This window comes from Thecamonas trahens (assembly GCF_000142905.1).
Source record: "Thecamonas trahens ATCC 50062 unplaced genomic scaffold supercont1.41, whole genome shotgun sequence".
Classification (NCBI taxonomy): domain Eukaryota; order Apusomonadida; family Apusomonadidae; genus Thecamonas; species Thecamonas trahens.
The window spans coordinates 51,867-70,463 of NW_013657639.1; the positions used below are offsets into that span (position 1 = coordinate 51,867).

General features: G+C 63.9%; 5 protein-coding genes across 5 annotated transcripts; 2 read left to right on the plus strand and 3 right to left on the minus strand.

Annotated features, from left to right (window-relative positions):
* Positions 1–62: 62 nt before the first annotated feature.
* On the minus strand, positions 63–3,265 carry AMSG_08028 (jouberin; the record flags this gene model as incomplete). The annotated part of the gene is made up of 4 exons (XM_013899817.1): positions 63–71; positions 109–2,115; positions 2,181–2,971; positions 3,046–3,265. The coding sequence occupies 4 exons, from the start codon at positions 3,263–3,265 to the stop codon at positions 63–65; spliced, it is 3,027 nt and encodes a 1,008-aa protein (XP_013755271.1).
* Positions 3,266–4,108: 843 nt separating this feature from the next.
* AMSG_08029 (uncharacterized protein) lies at positions 4,109–5,875 on the plus strand (the record flags this gene model as incomplete). Its single annotated transcript, XM_013899818.1, has 1 exon — positions 4,109–5,875. One exon carries the CDS (start codon positions 4,109–4,111, stop codon positions 5,873–5,875), a length of 1,767 nt encoding a protein of 588 aa, XP_013755272.1.
* AMSG_08030 (uncharacterized protein) lies at positions 5,681–9,400 on the minus strand (the record flags this gene model as incomplete). The annotated part of the gene is made up of 2 exons (XM_013899819.1): positions 5,681–9,000; positions 9,235–9,400. The coding sequence occupies 2 exons, from the start codon at positions 9,398–9,400 to the stop codon at positions 5,921–5,923; spliced, it is 3,246 nt and encodes a 1,081-aa protein (XP_013755273.1). The 3' UTR covers positions 5,681–5,920.
* A 604-nt stretch (positions 9,401–10,004) lies between these two features.
* AMSG_08031 (uncharacterized protein) lies at positions 10,005–10,283 on the minus strand (the record flags this gene model as incomplete). Its single annotated transcript, XM_013899820.1, has 2 exons — positions 10,005–10,093; positions 10,118–10,283. 2 exons carry the CDS (start codon positions 10,281–10,283, stop codon positions 10,005–10,007), a joined length of 255 nt encoding a protein of 84 aa, XP_013755274.1.
* Positions 10,284–10,729: 446 nt separating this feature from the next.
* AMSG_08032 (uncharacterized protein) lies at positions 10,730–18,349 on the plus strand (the record flags this gene model as incomplete). Its single annotated transcript, XM_013899821.1, has 4 exons — positions 10,730–12,745; positions 12,790–14,904; positions 14,943–15,980; positions 16,079–18,349. The coding sequence occupies 4 exons, from the start codon at positions 10,730–10,732 to the stop codon at positions 18,347–18,349; spliced, it is 7,440 nt and encodes a 2,479-aa protein (XP_013755275.1).
* Between the last annotated feature and the right edge of the window lie 248 nt (positions 18,350–18,597).

Genomic DNA, 18,597 nt, shown 5'->3' on the forward strand with positions numbered 1-18,597 from the left:
CGACGAGCCCGACGATGCAGTCGCGCCCGGAGGTCGCCGCCGACGCCGGCGTGCCGACTGCGTCAAATCTGCTGTCGAGCTCGACGGTGTCGACGGCGTGAGTGCGACGGCTGGTGCCCCGGAGCCCTCGCTCGTCGCACGAGCCACGACGTCCGCCAGCCCGGCGCTGCGGGCTGCATCGCCCTTGGTTGCTGCGGCTGAGAGCTCCGAGACCGAAACGTTGGCGGCGTGGAGCACGTCGTCGTTGTCGCGCGCCGCCATGGCCCGAAGCCGCGAGTTGATGGCATCGAGCTTGCGGTCGGCGACGGCGTCCTTGGTCTTGTTGTAGAACTTGCGCGCAAGGACCCTCTCCTCGGCCGTCCGCGCGGCAGCCAGCTCGGCAGCGAGCTTGGCGTCGAGGCCGGACTCGCGGCCGGTCGCAGACTTGGTCGACGACTCGGTCTCATACTCGCCAGACTCGTCGTAGGCATCGCTCGAGTCCTCGCCCGACACTGCCTCATCCTCGAACCGCAGCTTGCGGCCCTTGCGGTGAGCGCGGGCATCGGCAATCGCCTGCTTCTTGCGCGCCGACTTGAGTCGCCTCCGCCGCCTCGCGTCGAGCTTGGGCATGTCGTTGCGCTGGCGTGCAAGCGCAATCTCGTCCATGATACCCTGCAAAATGCGCCCAACCTGCTCGGCCTTGAGCTCCTCGCGGGTCCGGATCAGCCGCTGAATCTCTGACTTTTGCGCGTCGAGCTCTGAAGTAATGACCTCGTTCTGCCGCGCGGCCTCGGCAGCCTCAGCCGCCGATGCCCCAAGCTCGGCCGCCCCAGGCAGTGCCGCGGCGTCATAGCCAAACAGCAGCAATGGCTGTGCGCCACCGTACGAGGCAAAGGCAAGGACGTGCGCAAACGGATGCCAGTCGAGCGAGTACACCGGCGCATCAAACGGGAGCCGGGCAAAGACCTGCCGGATCCGCCCGCCCTGCAGCACGTCCCACACATAGACCGAGCCGTCCTCCGAGCCCGAGACCACAAAGTTGCCGCACGGCGAAAAGTCCGACTTGATCTCAAACTCCTCGTTGAGGAAGCCCTCTTGCTTGTAGAGCACCTTGTACCACCGGAGATCAATCTCTACAATGGTGTTGGCCCGCCCATGGATAAGCAGCCGGTTCTGCGTCGGATGCATCCGCAGGACGTTGACCGCGCACCCGGCCGGCATGTCGGCCAGCTCCTTCATGTCGAGCGTCTTGAGCCGCGCCACATCGGCCAGCGCAGGTGCGCCCGATTTGGTCACCCGCGTCGTCCACACCCGCACGAGCCCGGCACCGTCGCCTGAAAACATGTGCGAGCCGTCGCGTGAGAACACAATCGAGTTGACCGTCGACGTGTGCCCAGCAATCTCGCGGAGCAACTCGCCGTTCGTCTGGTTGAACAGCCGCACAATCCAGTCAAACGCGCCCGTGGCTACCACTGGCGGTGCCACCGCTGTCGGATGGAACTGCGCCGTGTACACAAACGCTGTGTGCTGATAGTTGACCAGCAGGCCGGGTGCACTGCTGCCGCTCCCGCCGACCCGCCAAAGCTTGGCCGTTCCATCGGCCGACGCCGAGAGCAAGAGCGAGGCGCCAGTCCCCGGCTCGGACGCCGGGGACCATGCCAGCTCGTACACTAGCTTGGCGTGACCCACAAGATCGACAACGTGCTTCCGCTCGTACGAGTAGATGCGGAGCGGAAAGTGACCGTCATTGCCCATCGCCGCGGCCAGGTACTCGCCCGACGGCGCCCACTTGACCACAAACGCGCCATCGTCGCCGCAGTCGAGCGCCCCGGTGAACTTGTTGGGCACCTTGCACTTTTGCCCCGGCAGCCGCGGCCAGTGCCGTGTCACCGACGCCAGCTCGTCGAGCTCGCCAGTAAGTGTCCGTGATCCGCCCTCGTCTGAGCCGTGGACGCCGAGAAGCAGGTCCTCGCCCGCTGCGCGATCGAGGCCCGACATCGAGCCCAGGCCTGACAGCGCCGCCGACCTCGAGATCATCGGCGTCAGGGCCGGAACCAACGAGACGTACAGCGTCGATGGGTACTGCTTGCGGCCCCACGCAGCACCCGTCGCGGCTTGCACGACGCCAGATAGTAGCTGTACAGCGGTGGCGCTGAATCGGCGCTCCGCTCCGCCGCCGCAGGCTGCACATACTTGCTCACAAAGCTCTTCGGGTACTTGTACAACTGCAGCCGCAGCGGCCGCCTAGAGTAGCTGCGATCCGGCGTCGGCGCAACCTTGAGAAAGCCCCATGCGATGCGGAACCACCCGTCGGCCTCCTTGTTGGACTTGCTCGCCTGGACGGCCTCATTGAGTCCGCCATAGTCAAGCAGCTCGAAAAGGAGCAACACGCCCGGCTTGACCACGTTGGCCCACGGGACGCCAAACTCGAGGCTCTCCTCCCACACTGGCTCGAACACGCCACGCGCCCGAAAGTTGCACGGCTTGGTCAGCAGCGGCTCAATGGCATCGAGGCTTGACGAGACGGGCGGCGCGTTGACCGGTGCCGAGTCGGTGCCGCGCGGCAGCCGGCTTCCACTCTCCTCCCCGATCACATGCACCTGCACCAGCGGATGTGTCATCCGCACGTCTGGCACCAGCACATCTGCCCGATCGACTCGCACCGTAAACGTTTCGCAAACTCGGACCGCTTCGCCGCCTTTGCCCTCGCTCATTCCGCTCTCGCTCAGATTGTCGAGCCCGCCGCCGTCACCGGCGTGAACGCTCTCCGAGACCGGTGGCGGCGTGCCGGGCAGCGAGCCGAGAGAGGCTCGCTCCGCCTGCGAGAGGAGGCTCGGCGGACCATGGTCACTCGGCGGAGCATCCGCCGTGCCTGCGCCCGCATCCGCCGCGCCGGTGCTCACTCCATTACGCATTGCCGCCTGCTGCGCCTTTCCAGGCGTTGCGCCCCCGCCTTTCTTGCTGCCCGGATTGAGCTCTTGAGCTTTCGCGCCTCTTCTGCTGCGGATGTCGCCTGCCCATCTGCCTCTCCAGCACGATCCCCAGCTCCGGTCTCTGCTCCAGCACCGGCCTGGCTCCCGTCGCTTGCACTCGCGTTGGCATCCGCCGGCGCGCTGTTCTCATCGACCCGAACCCGCGGGCCATCTCCGCCAGCCGCGGCTCTTCCTCCCTCAACCGGATCCGGATGCAGCCCTGGTGCCGGCGTCGGGTGGGCGAGCTTGCCCGGGTGCTCCAGCGAGGCGAGGACGGTAGCCGCCGCGCCAGCCGTGGGCAAGGGCGAGCCCATTTGGGAGTGAGAGGAGGCCCCGGCTCCAGGTCCGCTATTTGTCGAGCGCTGGTCTCTGCGCTTGCGTCTGCGGCGGGAGCTGCGGTCGGACGTGTGTGGTGGTTGGCCTGGCTTGCTCTGTGTGTGGGCCGCGGACGGAGGAGCCGTTGCCCGTTTGGCGCGGTTCGGCGAGCCGCCACCAGCAGCTGCGGCTGTGGTATGGGCATGGGCTGTGGAGACGACTGCAAACGGGGTACCGGGTACCTTTTGCTGTGTCACGTTCATCGCCTCCTTCCCGGTCGTATCCGTTGATGCCATCGGCGCCGGGGAGAGATTCGCACAATCGTTCATTTAATCGTTCGCACAATCGTTCATTTAATCGTTCGCACAATCGTTCATTCAATCGTTCGCACAATCGTTCATGCAATCGTTCGCACAATCGTTCATTTAATCGTTCGCACAATCGTTCATTTAATCGTTCGCACAATCGTTCATGCAATCGTTCGCACAATCGTTCATTCAATCGTTCGCACAATCGTTCATTCAATCGTTCGCACAATCGTTCATTCGTCCGTTCATTCAATCGTTCGTACCAACATCGTCCACCCGTTCGCACCAACATCGTCCATCCGCTCGCACCAACATCGTCCATCCATCGTACCAACATCGTCCATCCATTCGTACCAACATCGTCCATCCATTCTCACCAACATCGTCCATCCGTTCGCTCCAACATCGTCCATCCGTTCACACAATCATGCCCTCCTTCCTTCCCCCTCCACCGGTATTCGGTATTCTCCTGTTCACTTTCACCGGAACCTGGCGCTCTCCCGCTCGCGCCACCACCGCACTTCCTCATCGGCCATGGCTGCTGCTGCTATTGAGGCGAGGGCTACGGATGGCGTTACTCCGTTCCGCGACGTCTACTGGTCGCCCGATGGGGTGGAGACGCTTATTGAGCGCCGTGAGCTCGACGTCGAGTTTGCCGGCAAGCTCACGCTGCTGTTCAAGAAGCTCCGCGCGGCCGAGACGAGCTACGCCAAGACGCTCAAGACCATCGCACAGAGTGCATCGTTGGAGATGCCGCTCTCTCTCAAGACGTCTGGCCTCGGCGCCGCCTACAAGCACATGCTCGCCTTTGTCGCCTCGCAGGCCGTCCGTCATCGCAAGCTCGGGGAGATGCTCGAGGTCACCTCGTCCGACATCTCCAAGGCCGACATGTTCCAGAAGAAGCGCAAGGGCGACAAGGCTGTCCGCTCTGCCTTTGCTGCCTACTCCAAGGCCGGCAAGGACGTCGAGTCGGCCCGCGATGACTACTACCAGCTCTGCGAGTACATTGCCATCGATCACCCCGAGGCCCGCCGCGATCGCTTCGACTCAAAGGTGGCCAAGGCCAAGTCCGCTTACAAGCGCGCCCTCGCCGCCTGCGAAGAGTGCCACGAGGAGGTTCAGTCCTCGCTCGGCTCTTTCATGGACGCCGAGCAGGCCGAGGCCGTCTCCCGCCGCCAGGTCCTCAAGGACCTCGCAGCCATGTACGGCTCGATGAACGTCGGCCTGCTCTCGGTCGGGACCAAGGCCGCCAACCACGTGGTCGACGCTGTCTCACGGGTCAACGTCCTCACAGACATCGAGGACTTTATCCACGTCACCCCCGAGTGCCGCGGGCCGGACTCGATCTCGCCGCCGTGCTTTGTCGACTACGACGACCGCGGCAAGGTCAAGGACACCGGCATCGGCCTTGACCGCTCGCCGTCTGAAGCCGCCATCGACTCGCCCGACTACTGCGGCGAGCTCGAGGTCTTCCACGACTCGTCGCTCAAGTTTAACAAGAAAAAGTACTGGAAAGACCGCTGGGTTGTCGTCGCCTCGCCCTGGCTCCAGGTCTACAAGTCGAACAAAGACGTCAAGGCTGGCAAGTCGCCGCTCCTGCAGATCCGCCTCTCGCAACTCGTCCGCGTCGATCCCGAACCCGAGGAGCTTGCTGGCGTCCGTGACCACCCCATCGCCCTCCGCATCTCGGGCCTCATCGAAATTGTACTTGCTGCTGCCTCCCAGGCCGACCACTTTAAGTGGTCCGGCGCCATCGAAAAGGCCACCCCGCACGCCACGCCCGGCTCTGCCAACCTCCGCTCGCCGCTCACTCCGGCGCCGGCCCCGCTCTCGGCCGCCTCGTCAAGCTCATCGGCCGCCTCGGCCACGGGCTCCGGCCCGCTCAGCGACGCCGAGCGACGCCGCCGCAACGCCGACCGCGTCTCGGTCCACGCCCCGCCACCGCTCGCCACCGCCGTCTCCGCCATTCCAATCAACTACGCCGCCACAGGCACCAGCCCGGCGTCGCCTCCCTCATCCGCCCTGGGCATCGATGCCCAGGTCGGACCCGGCGGTGTCATCGGACCCGGCGGTGTCGCCTCCTCGCCACCGCCCGCCACACATGCTCCCACAACTGCCCACGCCCCCGACGCCGCTGCGTCTTCCTCTGCCGCTGGCCCGCCGCGCCCAGCCGAGCGGACCCGCCCGCTCATGATGCCGGCCACCATCACCTCGATCTCATCGATGAGCGGCGTCCTCGACATCCACGCCGCCTTTGAAGACCTAGGCGTCGACGACCTCGACGAGCTCCTTCAACTTTAGTCGCTCGCCGCAGGTAACGCTGCCTGGCTGTGATAAGCTCCACAGCTATGCCATCTGCCGGAGAAACGAGAGCACGTGAGACCAGTCCTCCGACGCCACGAGCCAGCCCGTCGCGCCCTCACGGCGGCGGAGATGGACTTTGCCGGAGAGGTACTCGTCGCCGATCTTTGTCCGCTTATCGTTAAACGTGAGTGTGGCAAGAACGTCGGAGGAGACGTACTGCGAGACCGGAGGAGTGATGAGGTCGGCGAGCGAGGGCACGCCGCGCTCGCGGGCGACCGTAAACGGATACCCGCCGATGTACGAAGTGCCCTCGGTCTCCTTGTACGCGCAAAAGGTGGCGAGGTCCGACGCCTCGTACGCCCGACGCCAGATGAGCCAGCACGAGAACGGATCGGCCGGAAACTCTGGCACCGTCACTGATGCCCGCAACGTCGAAACCCACTTGCCGTGGTCGAGTGCGTTAGACGCGAAAAAGTAGTACGTTCGCTCGGGTGTGACAATGTTGAACCCGAGGTCGTCGTCGCCGTCGGCGAGGTCGACCGCCATGATGTGCGAGACAGAGATCTTGCCGCGTGCCGGGTTTCCCTTTCGCGTTGCGTATGAGAGCTGCGACTCGGTGAGCGTGCACCACCTCGAGTTGAGCGACGAGCCCTCGCCCTCGCCGCGCTTACGGAGCGGGCCCTCCAGTAGCACCTCGGGGTTGGCAGCTGCAGCCGCCGCGTCGTCGCCCGAAAGCATTGCGTTGAGCGCCGCCACCCACTGGGTCATGTCCTCCTCGGTCGTGCATGCCACGTAGTACGTCCGTGCCGGGCACACAATCGCAAAGCAGTGCTCGGCAACCTCGGCCGGTGCCGCCACGTACGAGACAACAGATGCGATGCGGTCGAGGTCGATGACACCCTTGACTGCCCCATCCGGTGCCTTGGAGTACAACAGACACTTGTGTGTAAGCACAAACCACCGCCGCTGCCAGCCCTTGCCGCGCGACGAAATCGGGCCAGTTCCAGCCCGCTTGGTCAGATAGCCCTGAGTTACGATCGTGTGCGCCGGGGCCAGTGAGCCGACGCCTGGCACGCTTCGCACTTTGGCCTCAACCCGGAGTTCGGCGGTCCAAGTCAGGTCGTCAAACGCACCGCCGACAACCACTGGCTGCGTCTCGCTGCTCGCCGCCTCGTCTCCGTCCGCTCCCGACTCGTTGCCCGCCGCGCCGCGCAATGCGCTCCAGTACTCGTCGACGCTTGCAATCGCCGAGTACGAGCATGTTGACAGCCGCCCGGCCCGGCACGTCTCCGCCACTGCCAGCGGCGAGAGACGAACCTCGGGCGCAGTGTACGGAAGGCCCATGCCGGTACCCTGGTTGTGGAGCCCAACCGAGAGCGCCGAGAGCACCGCGGCGCGTTCCAGTGACATTGAGCTCGAGCGCGACGTCCGTTTCGAGTGGACGCCTGACGGCGACATCTCGCCGCCGAGCACCGAGAGGCTCCCGGCGCCCGGTGTCGGTGCGCCAGGTACAGGCCCAGTGTGCGCCGGCGCAAACTTGATCGACACGTCTGGCTTGGGCCGCAGGTAGAGCGTCTTGCCGTCAAACAGCGATGTCGCAGCAAGGTTGTACGCCGAGTGCTCAATCGGGACCAGGTGGTCATCAAGGAGCGTGTAGTGGATGAGCAGGCTCGAGTCGAGGCCGAGGCAGGCAAAGATAGCATGCTTGATCGAGGTCATGGGCGTGTCGAGCGCCACCGAGAGCAGCGCCGCCATCGGCTGGCACGCGTAGTTGACCACTACCCGGAGCAGCATGCGCGAGCTAGAGAGTAGCGCGTGCTGCGACCGCGCCAGCACTGTGCTCTGAATGTCCTCGATCCACTCGTTGCGCTCCATCTCCGAGCCGGCAAAGGCCTCAAAGGTACGCGTTGGCGTCACAATCTCCAGCGCATGCGACTTGGAGCACGTGTCCGGGTTGGCCATCCCCACAGACTTGATGTTGGCGACCTGAATTGTGCCCTTGACTGGCTTGTCCGGCTTGGCCGCGTACGTCAGCTTCCAGTTGGTGAGCACAAACCATCGCTTGGCCCAGTTACTCGACCCGCCGCCCTTTTTGGTGAGGAACCCGGCCCGCAGCTGGGTCTCCGGCAGGATGTTGATCGTCGCTCCACTGGCTCGCCCGCTCTCGGTCAGCGACCGCGCTGCGCCGCGCCCGCCGCCGCTGGCCTCGCCGCCGTCGCCGCCGTCAAGCACGCCCGAGGCAGACGTCGGCGTAAAGTTGATGACCGACCGCAGCGAGTTCATCCACACCTCTTTGTACGCCTCGGACGAGCACGACATGTAGTACCGCCGGTGCGAGGTGACGAGGCAAAAGCAGTTCTTGCGCTTCTTGATCTCGGCTGGATCGTGCTCGTCGTGGACCGCAATCATGTCGTTGGCGTCGATGGTGCCCTTGAGCGGCTTGTTGCGGTTCGCCGCATACGTCAGCTTTTTGGTGGTGAGCACAAAAAATCGCTTCTGCCACTTGCGCCGGCTCCCGCCGCGCTTGGTCATGAAGCCCTCTTCCACAAGCTCTTCCTCCTGCGCGTCGCGAGCCCGCCGGCGCTCCTCGAGCGTCATCGGCTTGCGGTAGACCGAGCCCGACGATGCCGCCGCTGCCGCCGCCGCCGCCGCCGCCGCGCCGGCCCGGCCGCCAACCGTCCCGGCGCTTCCGCCCGACTCGTCGATGCCGCCTCCAGAGCCGCCGAAGCCGCCGCCTGAACCGCCGGCTCCTCCCTCGCCGCCGCCAGACGACTTTGACAAGTCAAGCTCGTCCGACGCCGTCATATCGCCAGACTCACGGACTGGCGTGGCTAGAAAAGCCGAGTTGCGCAGCGACGACGACAGTGTCTTGTGCTGCTTGATGACTCTTGCTGTGGCCGAGCCCGGTAAGGCGGTGGCCGACGGCGCTGCCGCCATGCCAACGTCGTCGTCCGATCCCGACAGCTGCGCCGTGTATGCCACCAGAGTTTTGAGCACATACACCGTGGTGAGCACGGCCTTGAGATTGTTCTCCTCCAGATCGTCGAGGGTAAAGGCCTCGGCCTCGGCCACACCGATGAGCGTCACACCCTCTGCAAACCGCGCCATATTCCGCAACAGCTCTGGCGAACGAACCAGTCGCGAGCTCGAGCTCCCATCCACCGCGCCACTGGATGACAATGACGTTGCACCAGTAGAGGCCTCTGTCCGAGGCATGGCCGTCGCTGCTCCACTTGCTGTTGCCATGGCAGCGGGCAGCGAGGAAGAGTTGTCATCATCGTCCGACTCGTCCGAGTCCGAGTCTGAGCAGCATACGGACGGATCCAAGGCATTGAGGAGAGTACATGCCCAGAGACCATGCGAATGGAGAAAGAGTGAGACCAGAGGTGCCCTGTCTGCCCAGAGCTCCATAAGCTCGTCAGCGGTGGGAATGGGGTACTTTGAGAGGACACTCCGGACCCAGGTCTCGAGGACAGACGGACTCGCCCCCTCGGGGAGCACCCCGTTGGTCAGTGACGACATGTCGTCAGGGAGAGGAGGAGGGGAGGGGGAGGAGGGGGGGGGAGGGGGGGAGGAGGGGGGGTCTCGTTAGAGAGGTGGTCCTGTTGACGGTGGGGGGGAGGGAGGGGGGGACGGTGGTGGTCGCCGCTATTCGTTGGAGTGGCGGTGCAGTTGGTTGGTTGGCCGGGGCTTTTCGCTTGGCCTGATGGCCTGATGGCCTGATGGCCTGATGGCTTGATGGCTTGATGGCTTGATGGCTTGATGGCTTGATGACCTTTACCCTGATGGTTCTTGCCCTGACGGCCTTTGCCCTGATGGTTCTTGCCCTGACGGCCTTTGCCCTGACGGCCTTTGCCCTGACGGCATTTGCCCTGATGGCCTTTGGCCTGACCTGACGGCTTGGTCTGAACACGGTTTACGACTGGGCATGGGATGGGGATGCTGGAAGAGGGATCAGGGTGCAGAGATGGGGATCAGGTACTACGATGCGAGTCCATGTTTCCCCGGAGGCCTTGGACAGGTCACGTACGTGTGCAATGATCGATCGGTGGGTCCACCTGGGACATCGCCCACAGGCAATGCCCCATCGTCCTGCCGTTCGGGCCATTGCAGTTCAGCTTGGCTCTCACTCGCGGCCGGCATCAGCAGCAGCGCGAGCCTCGATCTCGGCCTCCTTGGCGGCGCGAGCCGAGCCCAGCAGTGAGTCGAGCAAGACTCTGTTTGTCTCATGGCGAGCACGGATGCCCGCCACATCGACGTCCCTTCCGCCGCTCTGCATCTCCTTTAGCACCTCGTTGGTCGTCGGCGACGTGGCCGACATGATGACCCACCCGGCGCCAGTCATGAAGCCCACCGCAGCCACAAGACTCGCGGCAATCCGTCCTGTACTCGGCGCCCCACTCATACCTCGAGCTGTACCACCAACAGAGTCAAGTAGCGCACAACCCTCCTCACCGTCTCCACTCCACCTGGTTCAATCCCTGCTTGACATCCTCCTCCTCGCACCCATCACCTCCCACTCCTCAGCCGGATCGACTCAATGCCACACGCCGCGTCATTCCCTCCCCGCCCGCCACCACGGCCACTACCTACAAGACAAGCACACCATCACACACAAGGAAACACATCATCACACACCAAAACACACCACCACCATCCCCGATCTGTCCCCATTTGCCCCATTCTGCCCCGATCACGTCCCTCATCACCCCCCCCCCCCCCTCCCGGCAATTCCTACCATTTCCGTCGTCTCGGTTCCCCCCCGCCAACGAACATCGACCACGACATTGACACCACCTCACACCCAAACGCACCCCCCCCCTCCCCCCCCCCACCACACACACGCTCAATATGCCATCCTTCCTTCTTGTTGCTGGTATCATGGCCATGATGTTCCTTCTCACCTCGGCACAGATTTCTCCGTCTCAATACCTATTCAAGGCCGCGGGTGAGGACACCTTCTCCACCTTTGCAGACTACGCCTCGTCGCCGCTCCTCTCGCCACATCGCATTCGTGCCACAGATCCCACAGACTCGCCGCCGTCTGGCCCATATACCTCCACCATTTACCTCTCCTGCTCTCGAGTTATCTACGACTACTTTCATGTCGAAGTCCCCTTTGCTGCAGAGGGCCTCACCATCTCCATCAATCAGGAGCCCGAGTTTGCCTCCAACCCCAATATCACGCATCTGCCCTGGCGCGCCCTCTTCAGATGGGACGAGCCGGCAACATACTACGCCAACGACTTTGAGATGACAAACTCGTCTAGCTCTTGGGCTTCCGAGTCGCTCACCATCCCGGCTCCGCGTGGCGGCGTCCTCTTTGGCTTTATCACCCTCGACACAAACCCGGATCCGGCCGCAGATGACGCCTGCTCCTCTGCCTTTGTTCCCGATCTCTACACCCACCATCCGCCATCTGACTCTTGGGCCGCAGGCCGTGTCCGCTTTGACATCGACGTCGAGATCGTCTCCTGCCACTTTGCCTCTGACCTCAACCGCTACACCCTCGACTATACCCAGCCGGCGTTCTCCGCGCGCGGCATGGGGTCGTCTGGCACTGCAACGGCGTGCGGCAACGGCTTTGTCAAGCTTGAAGATGGCAATACTCCGGTACCCAAGTCTGCAGTCTACGCCGGTGGCTCGCCCTCCTCTAGTTTTCTCGGGACCAGTTTAACCTGTGCCTACTTTGACCTCAACGGGCCGCACGCAGCAGTCGAGATTGGCGTCTCCACCTTTGGTGGCACCATGCACTCGAACGTCTTTGTCCGCTATAACGCACTCGCCGTCCCCACCTCTGTCTACGGTGCCTTCCCGGGTGGCGGCTCACACACGTCTGGCCTGCCTTTCGATGGCTACTTTTCCGCCCTCGACCCCGGTACCGACAAGCTCGTTGTCGAGAACCCGCCCGCTGGCTTTTACACTGTCTGCATTGATCGCTCGTCACCTTTCACCTTCAACATTGATCTCACCCGCCACCCCATCACGAGCTCGTCGCCCGGCTCGGTCGGCGACGCCCCCATCTATGTTGGCTACCCCTACGATGACGGTAGCTACGAGACCAAGTATGTCATTCCCGATTTTGCCAACGGCATCCACTTTGGCGCCACACACACCCTAGACGGTGTTGAGCTTCGCGATGGGTCAGATGCCATGGACATCGCCGTCTTTGCTCTCCGTTTCCCAGGCCTCACCTCCTCGTTCACCCTCACCCTGAACGCCACGCTCCCGGTCAACGTTTACTTTCGCAAGTTGGCCCCGCCAGCTTTTGACAGCTCGTACAACCCACATGCTCTCGCCGCGCCTCTCGCCCTCGGCGTCACAGACACCTTTTTCACAACCGACAACGTCGAACGTGGTACCTACTACGTCGCTGTCGTCCCTGTCTCCCAACCGGCGCTTACCTCTTGGTCCGTCGACGTTCGCGCCACCCGCGAGTGGCACTGCCACCAGAACTGCAAGGACCACGGGTACTGCTACATCGACGGCAGCGGCGGCGAGTGCGCGTGCTGGGAAGAGCGTTCGACAGACGGTTCGGTGACCATTGGCGCCTACAGTGGCGACTACTGCGAGCAACCTCGTTGCGACCACGGCTCGTGCTCAGAGTGCATTGCAGACCCGGCCTGCTCGTGGTGCCTCTCCACCGGCGTCTGCTTGTCGGGCGCCGGCATGTCGCTCACCGGCAACGCCGTCCACGCTCTCAATTGCCCGGCCACGCCGCACTTTCCCGGCACGGCCAAGTCGCGGCTTGTCTACGCGCCGGCAACGCTATGGGGCAACGAGGTGAACGAGTATGGCTCGTGCCCAGAGCTCGCACCATTCGGCACCTACACCCAGCCCAACGGGACCGCACACCTGCTGTCCCCCGTCCGCCGCCGCCGCCACCGCCGTTCTTCCCACATTCGACCGAGACGCCGCTCGGCAGCTACTTTGCCGCTTCCGTGTCAACTGCTCAGTGTGGCTCGCGTGTCTACCACTACGCACCGCCGTCGCAGAAAGCTGCATCCATCATTGTCGCTGATGGCATCTCCCCCGCCACCGTCATCTGCGAGTTCTGGTCGTTCGACACCACCACCCAAGAGTGGGAGGACCTCACCGCCTATATGGGCGACGGCGTCGCCACCGGCCCAGGCTGCCGTGCTGCCGCTAGCCTCGTCTGTTTTGCCGACGACAACGAGCTTGTCCTCTTTGGAGGCGCGCTTCCCGCGGATGGCTCCATTCCTGGCGAGCGCATCCGTCACAGCTCGGACGTATGGACCTTTGACCTCGCCTCAGCCACTTGGTCGCTCACCTTTCCCAACTGCTACGACCCACACAACACACTGGCGGCGTGGTCGACGACGCCTCATCCGTCGCCGGTTGTCCCAGCCGCATGTTCAACTCCCGGCCTGGAGCTACCTGGCACTGCACACGCGGCTATCCCGGGCGCTTGGCTTGCTGCCGTTGACGCCGTCCTTGCTTCCGACTCGGTCTTTGCCGCAAGAGGCATCCTCGTCTCGTCGACGTTCTCGCACTCGCTCCTCATCGACGGTGTCGCCTCGGTCTCTGCCTTTGACAAGGGCTCGTACTTTTTCAACCTCTCGGCCTCTCCGCCGTCCTGGTCCCGCCTGCAGTCCGCCGACGGCAGCTTCTGCGATGTTGGATACTCCGCTGCATGGGCTTACTCGGCCCCGACCGCTCGCCAGGTCTTTGCCGCAGGCATCATCGTCTCGGCAGCGGGCTCCGAGGAAGGCATATATGGGTCCACCCGCTCCGCACCTTGCCAGCACTCCTTCTTTCGCGCTGATGACGGTAGCCTCCAGTTCCGGGCCGAGCGCTACGATGCTTGGCCGTCTCCGCAGCGTTTCATATGGTCTGCCATGCTCGCCCTCGACGACGGATCTCTGCTCTTTGTCCCGGGCACCCCACTCGGCACCTCCTTTCCGGAGCCGTTTGCTCCGGGCTCGGGCCGCCCCTCACCGACGCCTGCCCCTAGCTCATTCTCTGCGACTGCGCACGGCAACGACTTGATTCTCCTGCCAGGCTCACGCGGCCAGGTCGTCCTTCCGGCACGGCCGGTCAATCTGCAAGCTCGCATCTCCCCGATCCTTGTCCACGCACCTGGCGGCAGTGTGTACGAACTCGGCGGCACGATCCACGCGCCCAGCGAGGGTGAGTATGTTCTCGACAGCGCCACCTTTGACCAGCTCGTGTACGACCGCTCCAATCGCTGGTCGGTCGTCTCGCCCGACCTGTCGCCTGGGAATCCCGGCCCGCGCTCCCACGCCATCCTTGCCCACCTGCCGTCCTCGAACGAGCTGCTGGTTGTCGGCGGCTTGCCGACCCACGCCCGCATTCTCGACGAACACACCTTTGTCGGTGTCCCGAGTGCGACCATGGCTCCGCTCGCTATTCCGCGCTTGTTCGACCTCAACACACGCTTCTGGCGGTCGCTGCCAGCCTCGCCGCTGCCGGCCTCGCTGCCGTCGCTGCCGGTCGCCGCGGCATCGTGCGTGACCAAGACCCATCTGTACGTCTACGGCGGCCTAGCCGTGACCGAGACCTCTGAGCACGTTTCTGACACCCTGCTCCGGCTTGATCTCGCCACGGGCACCTGGTCTGACCTCACCACCTCGGGCACCCGCCCACCACCGCTCACACTCGCCACCGCCGTCTGCACCGACAACGGCAAACTTTTCCTCGTCGGTGGCGTCGAGTCGCGCCTCGCAATCCATGGCACCAACAGCGACATTAACTCGCTGCCGAAGCAGTTCTTTGTCTTGGACATTGCCTCGCGAGTCTGGTCGAGCCCGGCGGGCCCGGCCCACCTCTTCCCGATCCAGCCCGCCGCCCGGCTGTGGACCGCCATCGAGGCCTCCCGCATCGGCCTTAGCAACGGTGCGCCTCGCCTCGCCCTCGCCACCGCCACCACCTCGCCGTATGATGGTACCATGCTCATCCTCACATACGACATTTTCCGTGAGGTGTGGGATACCCGCGAGCTTGTCACGGGGCTGCCGCCGTGCCAGCTGTGTGTCCTCTCGCCGGTCCGGCCCGACGCCACCTTTTCATCTCGCCCGGCCAGGTCTTTGCCAGCATCCGCTCGGCGGTGACCCAGATTCGGTTGACGGGAGGTGGGTTCTCGGTCACAAATCTCGCCGGCGGTGCTACCGGCAGCGCCAAGGGTGCCAGGTTTGTCTGGCTCGCCCCCGACGTGTCCGGGAGCGGACCGCAAGGGGCGCTCTACCGCTACGGCGGCATGCGCGACCCCTCTCCGGGCACGTCGAGTAGGGCAGCGACTCCCGGCTACGCCACCGGCGAGCTGGTCAAGTACGAGCCGCATGCAACAGCTGTACTCGCCGCCAACGTGGCCACCACAGGCGTCTTTAACGTGGCCAATTCTCTCGAGTTCCGCGCCAGCTTGCCGGGATGGGAGCTTCACGATGTGATGTGTGGCTTTGACGGTGTCTACGGTCCGCCCGCGAGCAAGATCGGCAGCGAGACGCTCACTTGCACCCTGCCAACCGGCCCGGCCTCGTCGACCGTCTCGGTCTCGTTGGCGGTCGGCGCCGCGCGGCAGTCTGTCCTCACCGACGTCAGCTACACCTTCACCGACTGTCTGCCTGGCAGCTACAAGCTCCTTGGCATGTGTGCCACTTGTGAACTCGGCCACTTCTCGGACACGTTTGGCGCTCTCGAGTGCGTGCCGTGCATCTCGGACACGTACACCTCGGCGCCCGGTGCCACCTCGTGCGAGACCTGTCCGCCGGGCCAGGTCCTTGACTCGGCAAACTTTGATCGCAAGTGCGTTCTCTGTCCGCGCGGCAAGTTCCGCGCCGACAACGGAACGGTCAACGCCAAGATTTGCACCGAGTGCGCGGTGGACGAGTACGCGGACACCGAGGGCTCAACAGCATGCACCAAATGTCCTGCCGGCTCAATCGTCGGTACTCCTGGCGGAAATTCGCTCGCCAAGTGCACGTGTGACAACGGATACTGGGGCAACGCCACCGCCGCGCCCTGCACTGCGTGTCCTCCGGTTGGCGCTGTCTGCAAGTTTCTGGAGAACGAGCTCCCGGTCCCAACGGCCGGCTACTGGCGCGACCCACAGGATCCGACAAGAGTCCTCGCCTGTTCGCCAAGCGAGGCGTGTCCAGGGGGGCGACGAGCCCATGCGCTGCCGGATACACCGGCGACGCCTGCTCCGAATGCGCTCCGCAGTACTACCCGCTGTCCGGCCGGTGCGAGCCGTGCCCGGACAACGCGATCATCCCGGTCATTGTTGCCTTTCTTCTCCTCTTCGTCGTCATTGTTGTCATGTACAAGTTTGCCGGCCGCTCCAAGTCGGGTTCGCGGTCGGGCTCGTCGGGCGCTGCCTCGATCGCTCTCAATTTCATCCAGACCACCGCGCTCTTTGCGGCGTACAAGATGAACTGGCCCGACGAAATGCTCACCATCCTCAAATGGTTCTCCATCATGAACCTCAACATGGACATGGCCTCGCCCGAGTGCGCGCTTCCGATCTCGTACAAGATCAAGTGGTTCTCCACCATGCTCATTCCGATAGCCATTGCCCTGGTCTTTGGTTCGTACGTCGTCGTCCGCACCGCTCTGTCGTGGATCGTGGCCCAGGCAGTCGACCCCGCCCGCCTCACGGCAGCCGAGTCCGAGTCCGAGTCCGAAACCGAAGAGCAGGAGGACGACGGCGGGTCGGGGTCAACTGACGGCATCCAGGTTGCGCTCGTCGCCGAGCTTGGTGCAGACGAAGAGTCGGCCCGGCGGCCGGTCTGCGCGAGCTGCCTCGGCTGGCTGTACGTGTCCAAGGCGCAGCGCGGAGCGATGTACAATCAGGCCATCCATGCCTACGTCATGTTTGTCCTCGTTGCCTACGTCTTTGTTGCCCACAAGGCGCTAGAAGTCTTTGCCTGCACCAAACAGACCGACGGCACGTACTTTCTCAACGCGCACCCGTCGATGAAATGCTACGTCGGCGAGTGGTGGGACTTGCTGCCGTGGACTATTCTGGCGGCGCTCTTGTACTGCGCAGGCATTCCGCTCGTCTTTGCGGCCGTCCTCGTCAAGAGCTTCAAGCCCGCGTTCTCGTCGGCCAACGAGCGGCTTTACGAGCTTCATGTGGCGCGGTTCGGCATTCTCACCTCGCGTTACTTGCTGCGGGCTTACATGTGGGAGCTGGTCGTCATGGGCCGCAAAATGGCGATTGTGGCTGGCACGCTCTTCTTCCAGGAGATGACTGTCCTGCAGAACCTTGTTGCACTCTTTGTTATGTTTGCTGCCGTCCTGGCGCAGTCGTTTGCGCGGCCGTACCGGAGCCCTGACGACAACAAGCTCGAGTTTATTCTCCTTTGCACCAGCTACTTTGTGCTCTTTCTGGGCATCATGTTCGCGTCGGATCTTGAGTCCACGTCATCAACCGTCCTCACCGTGGTCGGCGTCGCCGTCCTCGTTCTTTCGGTCCTCGCCATTGTGCTGTACCTCTTGCTCCTCGCCCGCCGCTTTTACTACATGCGCCGCTACGCCAAGGCTGCTGCCAAGCATCCGCGGCTGGTCAAGCGCGCCGAGTTTGTTCTCACCGAGCCAGCCTACTTTGAGCTCATGGACTTTGTCGACAACGTGGACGAGCCCGAGCGCGAAGCCATCACCACTGTTCTCGAAGACCTCCACGAGCGGACTGTCGACCACCGCCGCGAAGAGGAGGTGCCAATCTTTGTCCAAGAGGTCCAGACCACCTTTGCTATTTACCGGCAGACCGCCACGCCGCACGAGCTCCAGGTCCTCGATCGGATGATCGCCCGCATCACCCGCGCCGCCAAGCTCAACCGCGAGCAGTCGCTCAAGTCGCGGGTCCTCCACCGCGCCACCACCCGTCGGCTCGATCTCCCGCCGCCGACCTCGAGCGACGTCGAGGCCGCAGGTGTCGAGCTCGCCACCGTCGCCAAGTTCGAGGCCAGCTCGTCAAGCCTCGGTTCGGCGTCGGTGGTCTCAGCCGAGTCCGCAGACGCGCAAGCCAACGCGCCGCCAGGTCCGCGCCTCGCCTCGCCGCCGCTCTTGCCGGATCTTGGCGTCCAGCCGCCGACGCCGGAGCAGGCCACCCGCGCCAGAGGTCCGCCGACCTCGCAGTCTGCAAAGACGCTGCAAGAGTCAACCAGCTCTCGGCGTAGGCTCAAGTCGTCGGGCGAGTCGAGCTTGGCCGCCATCGTCAACATCTCCAACACCGACGACGTTGCCTACAAGCACCAGAATCGGACCAGACTCAACTTGTCGCAGCAGAGCCTCGGCTCGGTCGCCTCGGTCGGGTCGGACATCTCGCTCGGCTCGGTCGGCGATGGAAGCTCGAACAAGTCAGACCACCAGAACCAGCGCTCCAGCAACGGCTCAGTTGCGAGAGCCGGCTCGTTTACCAGCAAGTCCGGACCCCGTCGGAAGCGAAGCTCTCCACGGATGGGCGACGCCGCCCCGCATCCCCCACAGTAGCGTAGCCAACCGCAGCCCCACGATGAAACAAGCCGTATGCTCGTGTTCCGCCGGCCGCATCGACTCCTCCCATCGATCACGCCGGTTCTCGGGGAAGCGCGCGCGGCGTGCGATGGCAGCCAGCCGAGTCAGCATGGCTGGGACCAGCCCAGCACAGGCGTCAGCCCTGTCCGGACCACACCTCCCCACCCACGTCCACACTCACACTCATACTTGACTCCACACACGCATACACACACCACCACAGA